The 11,523-nt window shown below is 34.0% G+C and overlaps 1 protein-coding gene and 1 pseudogene across 1 annotated transcript; both read left to right on the top strand.

Moving 5' to 3' along the window:
* The first annotated feature begins 543 nt into the window (after positions 1-543).
* On the top strand, positions 544-3,194 carry LOC120214801 (annotated as a pseudogene).
* A 4,953-nt stretch (positions 3,195-8,147) lies between these two features.
* Positions 8,148-9,521, top strand: LOC120214755 (transcription factor RF2a-like). Its single transcript, XM_039212574.1, has 4 exons — positions 8,148-8,203; positions 8,307-8,390; positions 8,496-8,578; positions 9,105-9,521. Exons 1-4 carry the CDS (start codon positions 8,148-8,150, stop codon positions 9,344-9,346), a joined length of 465 nt encoding a protein of 154 aa, XP_039068505.1. The 3' UTR covers positions 9,347-9,521.
* Positions 9,522-11,523: the final 2,002 nt, after the last annotated feature.

Raw genomic sequence — 11,523 nt, 5'->3', positions numbered from 1 at the left:
TAAATAAACATTGTTTTTGACTTTTAATAGGAAAAATTTTGAATAAAATTAATCTCTAAATTTGATAATTTTTTATAAAAATTTAGAGGATTGATTTGATTAAACTCGTCAAGTTCATGGATTAATTTGACTAAACTTATCATTCTCAAAGGTCAATTTAAATAAAAAAAATTAAGTGTTAATTTGATCGAACTTCGCAAGTTCAAGGACTTTTGTGTGTCGTAAATTTTTCTAAATCATGTGATGTAGGATCTATTTGGGTGCGTGATAAGATTAGTTTCGGTGAAATTAAAAACAGAATAGTAGAATTATAAAAAATATTTATGTAATATTATAATTATGAAATTATATTTATATTAAATGAAAATATATATTAAAATTTTGTTTTTATTAGGATAATTAAAATTATTTTTAAAAAGTAATTAGACTAATTATTGGGGGCTTTGAAAAGGGAAAACGCTGTCGTTTCATCATCAACGGGCTCCTGTCCACATTCATAGATCAATTTAAAGCTTCCATATCTGAGCGGAAGTCGAGTGGGGAAATACCCTGAGAGAGAGAGAGAGAGAGGGGAGTGTAGAGTCTTAAAGAGAAATCAATCGCAAAAAGGCCACCGAAATGAGCGGAGCCACGACGGCGGCGTATTTAGCTCGACGAGCAGCGCAAAAGGAAAGGATTCGGATCCTCTACCGCCGTGCCCTGAAAGACACCCTCAACTGGGCCGTCCATCGCCACCTCTTCTATCAAGATGTAACTCCTCAAAATTTCACAATCTTATTTCCTCGTCTTTTTTTTTGAACTGGATCTCTATTTTATTTAATTTCATTTATATGTTTAGGCCTCTGACCTTCGCGAGAAATTCGAAGCCAACAAGCATGTGGTTCGTCCTCCTCATTTCTCAATCTTCAACTCAAATTGATTTTACAGTAAACTTGAACGAGTATTTGTTGAATCTCAAATTTTCTTTTTACCGTATAGTGATTTGCGAAGCATATCTTTTTTTTCGTTTGTTCCTATGATGATGATTTGAGCTTATTGACCTTCTGCATTGAACTTATAAAGGAGTAAGGACTCTTGTAGATGATGTTTATAGTAGTTGAACGGTTTAATTAATTGGTTTAACTTGAGGCTATTTTGGTTTTCGTTTTACAATTTGGTGTGTTTTGCAGGAAGATCTTGACACAATTGACAAAATGATAGCTGCAGGTGAAGCAACTTATAATAAGTGGCGGCATCCCGATCCTTATATCGGTAGGTGTAAGAGACATGGTTATTATATAAGGCGAGAGAAATATGGAGTGGAATTTGAATTTTATATCATGTCTCAATAATTATCACGTGGAAGGGATTTGTAAGTGAAATTTGGGATTCATAAGTTGTTTTGAACCTTTCTTTTCAAACAATTTAGAGGCGAATAACACAATTTTGATAAGGGATTGAAATCTTGCTGGCAACTAATTAATTATTATAGGATTTTAGTGTCTGATGATGGTTTGTTGATACAAGTTAACTTCCAATCATTGTGTGAAACAAGGAAAATGAGAGCAAAGGTTTGTGGAAGTAGTTTAAGAGATGCTACCAAACTATTACTATGTCAATTCACCTCTCATTGCTTTGTTGCATTGTTTTCCACTTACATTGTTGTGCGTGGTTCACCTCTAATTGGTTATTACGTTCTTGTGTCTGGTCCACCAGACCATTACCATGTTAATTCACTTCTTTTATTTCTAAATAAATTTTTTATTTCATAAGTTCACTTGAACTTTCTTTTCTACAATTAAGAGGATAATTGCTCAAAATTCTGAAGGTTGGGTGAATCTCATAATAATTAATCAGTTATAGGATTTCAGTTCTTCTTCGATGATGATAGTTTGATGATACCAGTGAAATTGATTGTGTGAAAAAACAAATGAGAGCCAAGGTTGGCAGAAGAAGGCGAAAGGAAATGTTACCACACTACTACTATGCCAATTCACTTCTCATTGTTCAGCGGCATCTCTTTTCCACTTACATTCTTGTGTTTGTTCCACCAATAGTTTTTTTTAATAGTGTTCCACCAATAGTTAATTATTGCTGATTATGTATCACTTTTGTTATGACATGCTGATTGACTGTGATATAGGTAGGTTTCTTATAAGGGCTTAGTTTCCTGTTTAAACCTAGTATGTTGTTTGAAGCTCGTGTATTAAATTCATTTGCAGTTCCTTGGGCTCCTGGCGGTTCCAAGTTTACTCGAACCCTGTCCCACCTTCTGGGGTAAGTGTTAAGCTAAACATTTCTTGCAATGCATTCTGCCAATGCCTCTTGTACACAGTTATTCACTAGTCACATTGTTTATCAACCCATTATACAAATTATATACGGCAGATCAGAAGAAAACTAGTAAAAAGAAATTAGAAGCCTTTTTCTTGTCTTGTTTTACTACTTGATAGCAGATAGTTTGGTTATTTCTTCCTTTAAGTAGGTTTTATCTTTATCTTGATCAAGCATCGAAATTTATCTATTTGGTGGAGAAAGGTGTGGTGAGTTGAAAAGTCAACTTGTCTCATAATATGCATAACCTCCTAATACATGCAGCACTGTGTTGTTTTATGTTGTTGCTTAGATCATTTGTGTTCTGTCAGCTATTATTACTAAATTTCTTATTGGTCTCATTGCTTTTTATCTGGTTCTGATTGTTCGCTTTTGATGCAGATTGAGATTGTGTATAATTATGGTCGAGAAGAGAATGATTAAAACATCCATCTTTTCATATCCCAAGCAATAAAGGTTAGCCACATGCTTCATATAGATTCTCCCCCCCCTATTTTTTGATAAGGGATAGGTGTCGTCCAAAGACTAACCCAGGTTGTTGTCAACTGTGAACTTGATAACAAGTCCTTGCCATTCCACCAATGGTCCAATACATACTTCATTTAGATATACATCATCCATTGTATAATTTATGGGATGATTCTACATGTTTGTCTCTTCTAAATTTGGACGATTTTTGCACTATCACCAAGGCAGTAATGGAAAGAGCCTCTCTCGCTTGCTCTGCCCATTTAGTTTAACTTTAATGTTGAAACTCTTAATTTTTGGTTGATGCAGATCTAAAGGATCCTCGAGTGCGTAACAGGGGGTCTTGGACAGCAACTACTTTGCATTCTTTCAACCTGAGATAAGACTTTCTAATAAATTCATGTTGATGATCTTTGCTCTTTTGTGGTTGTTGTGTGTCTGGTCTAGTGTAACAAATGATCATTGGTCGGATTGAAGATACAAAAATGCTGTTGACTTGGCATATATTACAATCTGGAATCTTTCTCGTGACAAACTATTTTCTCTAATTTTATATGACGTCGTTTGTCATTCCGTTACTATTGTTGGTTGGCAATTGAGCGTGACGGAGACATTCGGATCGGAGATCCGGTTCCCATTCACAAATAGGAGCAAAAAAGAAACCCGTTTACCATACCTTTTGCATAAATCAGATCAACGACACCACTTACTTTAAACAATATAAATCAATTTAAGTACCCTTATGTTAAGGATGCACTTAAAACCCATTCTTAAATAAAACTCTCAAAATTTCTTTTAGAGGGTGTCATGTTTCTCCCAAACATTGGAGTAAAATTGCAATTGCGATTTATTACATTGGAGGGTCTCGAGTTTTGCTAGGTTTAAATTTAGGGAGATTGTCTTAAAATAATTACAAAAATCTCTTATATATTTGTGTGTTCACACATTATCAATTAGATTTTGACAAAAAATGTGAATGAAAATTATGTTAATTCAAATCCTATCATCATTACATTTCGAGTAAAAATATTTTTGTTGTAATAATCTAAATGACGTGGGTTTGACTCTTAAGATTATGCAAAATACGAATTAATTTGATTAAAAGAGCACTTCTTATACATTAATAAAACATATTAAAACAAAATTTATGTCATGTTCATATAATTAAAGATAATAAAAATAAATTTTCAATTACTTAATTTAAATTCAAGTTAGGCCACGTGAGTTCGGCTCGAGGAATAAAGTTCCTTGCTCAGTCCGGGGCAAATCTATGGGCCTACGAACCATCGAATATTACTTTCAGAAAACATAATCAACAATTGGGATATATGGATCGGACTAGGGGCGTAAATGAGACGAGCCGAGTCGAGCTCGAGTATTACTGAGCTCGACTCGACTCGAAAACTTTGAAATTGAGCTCGCTCGAAAACTCGTGAGCTTAAAATTTTTAAGCTCGGCTCGAACTTGAAATCCTGAACTGAAGCTCGTGAGCAACTCGAAATACTCGAAGTGGGAAAAAAATTCTTAAACTTAACTCGATTGAAGCCTCAAACTCGAACATGAACCTTAAATACATGAAATCTTACTGTATTTTTTAAAAATATCAATACATCAATACATAAATAAAATTTATTAATAATATTTTTTTTTAAAAAATATATTATATTTTAGAACTGCTCACGAGCTTTCGAATCGAATATGAGTAGCTTGTTTCGGCTTGTTAAGAACTCGCAGTCGATCTCGAGTAGCTCGCGATCTGTCTCGTCTCATTTACAACCGACCTGTCCATTAACAGCTTGAACTTCAGCAGCATTTTTTTTCAGGAAAACTCAATTCTATTCTATAAGGGAAAAATCAACCATCAAATGAGTACTCAAAAGTAGATGTTTTAATCAATAAATAACTGGACTTGCTGTTTAATCGGAATTAACCCAAGCACGATCGAATAACAGTTCGGATACAGTGATACCTACATAAGCAATATAATTAAGAATACTATGCAGCTGCACGAGCTTATTCTGCTCTAGATTGGCCAGCTCTAGAAGACAAGATGATGCCGACGATAAGGCCATAGAGAGCCAAAGCTTCGGCAAAGATGAGGATAAGGATCATTCCAACAAAAAGTTTCGGCTGCTGCGCGTTAGCTCTGCAAAACAAAGTCGTTCGTTCGAAGTTTCAGACTGAAGATATATGCCAAACGTATGATATGTTCGATTTCATTAAATACTCAAAAAACATTTTCGACGATTCAACAATAGATATGAGAGAGATGCACAATGTGAAGGTCACAGCAAACTTGGTAAACTGAAATTCTATCTTTGTATTGTCAATACACGAACGTGTATATGCATATATGTGCATTAGTAATATGAATGATTTACTTATGGTCAAAAATTAAAGAAAATAACGTTAATTCAATCAGGACTTTTTCATGCCTGGTGCACATCATCAGATGGGCACTTACCCAAGGGTCTAAGTTGCTTTTCTTGTCTAGTGCTAAGGTGCAAAGAGCATAATGAAACTGAGTAATAGAAATGCTATCTTTGTAACATGCTAAGGTGCAAAGGGTTCGAGCAACCGTGTTGCAAGGAGTGTATGTGTTTGCCAATGATTAAGAAATATTCTGAACAAATATTATCTTATAATTAACTCTAAATTATATTATATAAAAAAAACCCATAGATTTAGACTTCACTATCTCAGAAATTTCAAGCCTGCCTAGATGAGGGAGGGCAGCTTGGGTTTCAAAACTGACTCAAACCCAATAGGGGAAAAAGGGCTGCTATGATATCAAAATCCACGAGTGCATAAAGAAACCGTGAAAAAAAAAATCAGACCAGCTGGTGTTAATTAACGACAAAAATGTCCCATGGAAGTTAAAGCAGATATATGACACCATCATCCCAACAATTCCAATTGCCATTCCAGCAGAAGACCAGCGAGGCCAAGCAAGACCGAGGAAGAGGGGCGTAACCATCGAAAAGGTAATACGGTTTGGCCTTAGGATTGATCCCAGTACTAATAATAACAGCAATAATCACCCATAAATACCCAAAACACAGCCATAACCACCGGTACAATAGATTCATCACCAACTCAGGCCTCGTCACACCCATTGAAGCCACTCCCACACCGCTTTTGCTGTCCCGTAGGCAGCTCCCATACCTAAATTCACAAATTAAAACTTTTCTCAATTCAAGCGCTTCTGAGCTTATTTGGATGCAGTATCCAAATCTAAATTCTGCCATTTAAGTCCGATAGAAAGTAAACTTTGACAGCAATATTATAAAGTCAAATCCTGTACTTAAACAGTATCAAAATTCAGTCTCTGTACTAAAAAAATGAAAACCAAGTTATATTACTTTTTCAAATTAAAATTTTTAGTCCAATCGTTAACACTGTCTCCTATCTATCAGTATGCGTACTGAGTTCGTACCATGATTCGTTTCGACGTTAGTATAATTCAAGTGATATTGATGGCAAATTTTAACGAAAAACACTAATTATGTCAACAGGTGAACTAAAGATTCTTAAATAAAAAAAGGTAAGACGATTTAATTTTAACCAAATAATAATTTATTTTATAATTATTCATATCACAAATTCAAAGATCATGTCAAATACCATTAAATTTGTACGTAATTTACAATAAAAATGGAAATTTTCTTCTTTTTCTTTTTAAGCGGTTCGCTAAACGAACATATAAATAGTTATCCATGAATTCTCTATCAATGGAAATTAAAACAGGTCTAATATTAAAAGAGATAAGATAATAATTTAAAAGAAAGAACAAATAACGATGAAATTATAGGGGAGAGTGATGAATAGTTACAGGAGAAGACGAGAGCAGCAGCGGCGCCGAGGAAGCCGAAGAAAGGTGCCGTTTCATCGCCGCTGAAAACAGAAGCCATTGCGGATCTGGAACGTTGTCGTTTAGATCTGAGGATCAGGGGGGAAACGAGTCGATGACTCGGGAAGTTGCTTTGGTACGAGCCGAGTATTTATGTTGATAATTATATAAGAGTACATGATGACCCAATTATCTATCATGTGTGATTGGCTAAAGTAGGAGTTCTTGAGAGAGACGAAACTAAAGAATTATGTTATATTTTTTTTCCGGTTCAACAACAATTAAAGTTTTTATAGGCTTTATTATATAGAATTGGCTTTATTATAAAATTTTATTATTTATATTTTTTTATATTTTTAAATTCATTAATCTAATTTATATAAATTAAATCTTTTTTTAAAATTATAGGATAATAGAAGATAATATATGTTCGAAACTCCTTGCATACGCAATGCTAGAGCCTAAAATCTCAAAGATAACAACAAATTCCTTAATAAATCTAGTCTCAATTAGATATTAAGTTTAAATAAATCTTTTATGTTTTTTAATTCATTAATTTAAGCAGCAGAAAGAGCTTGGGTTGGCCTTTTAAGAACCTTTTAGTGGATAATTTGTTTAAATAATGGGGTTGAAAAATAATATGGACATAGGTGGAGAAAATATATTTCGTCAAATGATGTTTGTTATAGTACTCGTGAAAGTCGTTTGATTCACACTACAATATCTAAAAAACCGTCTGAATCATACGACGATTTTTGGAGTATAATTAACTATCTATGCTATCGTGTATACATAAAGTGTTTGGAAGTCGATGTGTAGTTTAGGTGTCATCCAAAAATCATTATACTCGGGTCGATTTTCATAATATTATAGAAAACATCTTATTTGAAAAAAATAATTTATCCAATATATATATATATATATATATGGAAAAATATTGTTCTTTTAACACATTATTGAATCATTTTACCATTTTCAATGTTTGATTTTAAAGTCTATCTTTTATGTTGGTAAAGACGTAGCACAATCCCATAATAATTGTAGGTATAAAATTTGTGGGGATTGAACTCAATCCAATCTAAACCTAATTTGGTATTGGAGAGCCCAACATGAGGTCCATTCTGTACCAATGGAGAGCCCTTACTTCTCCCATCCCAAATAAACCAAGTGGAACAAAGACCAATGTGGTGATAGCAGCGATAATGAAGCGGAAAGCAGTGCGAACAAGAGTGGAAATAGTGCATCACTAGGTGGGATGAATTCATCTGAGAAGAGGGAAGGGATCAAAAGGAGTGCAGGAGGAGACATAGCTCCTTCTTCTAGACATTATAGAAGTGTTTCAATGGATAGTTTCATGGGGAAGTTGAACTTTGGTGACGAGTCGCCAAAACTACCACCTTCACCGGGAACTCGTCCTGGACGACTCTCACCGGGCAATTCAATTGATGGAAATTCATCTTCCTTTAGTTTGGATCTTGGAAGTGGTGAGTTCAGTTAGGCTGAAATGAAGAAAATTATGGCAAATGATAAGCTTGCGGAGATTGCAATGACTGATCCGAAGCGTGCAAAGAGGTATCGTACTTTTCAAGTCTGTAATAACTTTTTTGATGATCCTATAGCATCTCACTTAACTATCGGTTGGTACTTTTAAGGATTTTGGCTAATCCCCAATCAGCTGCCCGTTCCAAAGAAGGAAGATGCGTTACATTTCAGAGTTGGAGCACAAGGTTCAGACTCTGCAGACCGAAGCTACCACATTGTCTGCTCAACCAACACTCCTGCAGGTGGAAAATTTCGAGCACGTGATGTTATAGTTATATTTCCTACTTTTCTTTTCCTCATTCTCAACTTTAAATTGACGCAGAGAGAATCTGCCGGGCTCACAAACCAGAACAACGATGAAGTTTCGTATTCAGGCCATGGAGCAACAGGCACAACTTCGTGATGGTGTAATCCAATTTTCATTTTGTTAAATCTTTTAGTCCTCTACTTTTGGCCGAAAAGTATCTGTTTACTGCAACTATCATGGTGTCTCATGCTTCATACTTCATGCTTCTTGGTACCTCATGTTCTGTTTTTTGTAACTGCAACTATCCGCTTCTACTTTTACGGTACTGTTGAGAACGAGAGATTCTTAAGACATGTGCGTGCAAGTATCTAAGATATTCATATCTTGTATAGGAAATGTATGGTTTGTAGCTAAAATCATTGTGCATTGATAGGAAAAATATCCGGCAACGGATATTATGTGTTTGTATAGTTCTATTATCACGTTCGATTGATATTCATATATTAGAATAAACATGTTACCTCTGTTCACAAAGTCTCATACTCGGGAAACAATTAAACCTGCTGAACTTTATGTTTAGCCTGTCTCAGAGGTGGAGATTGTGGTCTGCATATATTGGTCGTATTCATTTATCTGTGAAATTTTATGCCTCAATAACTCGACCCTTGTGTTGCATTTGGACAGCTCTCAAAGAAACATTAACTGCCGAGGTCCGGCGACTAAAGCTTGCTACTCGAGAGCTAGGTGGTGATTCTGATCCGCCCAAGGGGATGGTTTCACAGCAGCTTCCTGTTAACCACCAGATATTCCAGCTACACCAGCAGCAGTCTTCCCAGCTAAACATTCCCCATCAGTTCCAGCAGCAGCAGCCGCAATCACAACAGCAGAACGGGAACACAATGACAAAATCCGAGTTGAAACAGTAGCTTGCGACTTCTCGAGGAGTTGAAAAGTCACAGTGCCTATTTCAGTATGTTATTGTTTCATATTTTCTTCACCTGCATCCATTCATTGGTTTTCTAAGTCCGAGTTCAACGAGTCCGGAGTGTCGCGGTTCGGATATCCATCTCTGATCACGGAATAAAAACAAAATATATAGCTGGAAACAATCATATACCATCCGTTGTTGGATGTAAGCATTAAGTTGACATTATTTGTTGCATTAACATTGGAAGTTTGACTTGTCCGTTTGTTCTATCATTTGGCTTAACTACGAATTGAATCTGGACTTGCAAAAGTAATTTATCGAATCGAACTAATTTAATATGACGTTTTTACTCAATTTGAGGTTTCTTCAAATGTTATAATTTTCATGTCGTTTGTAATTTCCTTTTATCAAGAAGTGTTACTAGAAAGATAGAACCGTAATTCAATTAACTTTATTTTAGATAAGCATTTGTAAATTTAGGGTTGTAAACTAGTCGAGTTTGAGTTGCTGAGCTCATTTTGACTCGAAAACTCTGAAATTGAGGTCGACTCGATTTGAAAACTCGCGAGCCTAAAAGTTTCAAGCTCGACTCGAACTCAAAACTATGAATTGAAGCTCAAATAAGCTCGAAATAAAAAAAATCTTAATCCGGTTAAAACTCGAACCTGAATCTAAAGTACATTTATAATGTATTTTCCTAAAAAAATCAACACAAAAATGTTAATATTATTAATAATTTAATTTTTAAAAGATAAAATTTTAGTGTATTATTTTTTCGAGTAGCTCGTGAGTTTTTTGAGTCGAGTATGAGTAGCTCGTTTCGTCTTGTTAAGAATTCGAGTCGAGCTCGAGTTGAATCCATTCAAATTAAGTATTTATCAAGCTTTGACTGAATCGATATTAAATAGCTCATGATTTAGTTCGTCTCATTTACCGTCATATATGTTTGATTAGAACCGTGTTGAGAATCCGATTTGAATAAAATATACATAGAGGACATTACTGAAAAAGTTGTGGTGGAGCTGCTTAAATAAGTGTTTGACCTTTACGTAAGTCACAGACTGCATTAATCTTTGAGAGTGAAAATAATCGCCCTCTCAATTTTTGCTCCCCTACTTTCAGGTATTTGAAACGGGGATAAACATGAGCCGGTTTAATTAAGTTTTTGATCGATCTAAATCTAATTTGAGTATCATATATTTTTACCTATGAACTTATTCGGATTTAGTAAGATTTTATGACTCGACATTTGAATTAGATTTTCGTACTCGGTTTGATTTGATTTGACATAAATATATATCATTTTTATTAAGTAAAATAGAGATTTAATTAAAAAGTATAAAGAATTATATTATTGTATTTTTTTCAAATATATAAAAATATTATTATTGCATGTAAGAAATTTTTTATTTTAAACTGAAATTAACTTAACCTAATTTTATTCCTTTTAAAATGTCTAACACAACTCGACATGAATCTAAAATTTAAAAAATATCATTTTATAAAATCAGATAAGATCAAAATTCATCTATACAGCTAACATATCTATCCCTAATTTAAAAGGTCATTATATGGTGCCCATACCTAATTGGGGGAGGAACGAACCTCACATGACCTATATCTGAGTTGGAGTAGTAAAACAAGGCGGTACAAAGAAAGGACAAAACGTGACTTAGGGAACTGTTGATTTAGTACAATTTTTTAGGTACTGAAAAAAGATTCCAAAACAGTGCAGTTTACAGTTTTCAACTGACGGTCGAAACAACCCATGCTTTTGCGGTTTGAAGCAGTTTGGGGAAGGAACGAACCTCACATGACCTTACTACGTTGTCTTCATAACACTAGAAATATTCTCGTGTGACAGTCTTAATATAAGATTAAACTATAATATTATTAGTTTTGTTATTGTTTATATAATAAAGTCAGTAAAAAATAATTGAAAATATTATTAGACGCTAAAAAATAATTGATTTTATTATTATTAGGGTTTTAACCGGATTTTCAAAAAAATGATCAGAAATATTATTAGACGTTAAAAAATGACCAAAAATATTACTAGGCACTAAAAAATGATCGAAAATATTAAAAAATTAATATTTTAAATAAAAATAATATTATCAATAACTTTTTACCGATTTTATTATTTAAACAATAATAAAACTATTATCACCTTAT

This window comes from Hibiscus syriacus, unplaced genomic scaffold, assembly GCF_006381635.1.
Source record: "Hibiscus syriacus cultivar Baekdansim isolate YM2019G1 unplaced genomic scaffold, ASM638163v2 tig00110108_pilon, whole genome shotgun sequence".
Classification (NCBI taxonomy): Eukaryota; Viridiplantae; Streptophyta; class Magnoliopsida; order Malvales; family Malvaceae; genus Hibiscus; species Hibiscus syriacus.
This window is presented reverse-complemented; position numbering and strand designations above follow the sequence as displayed.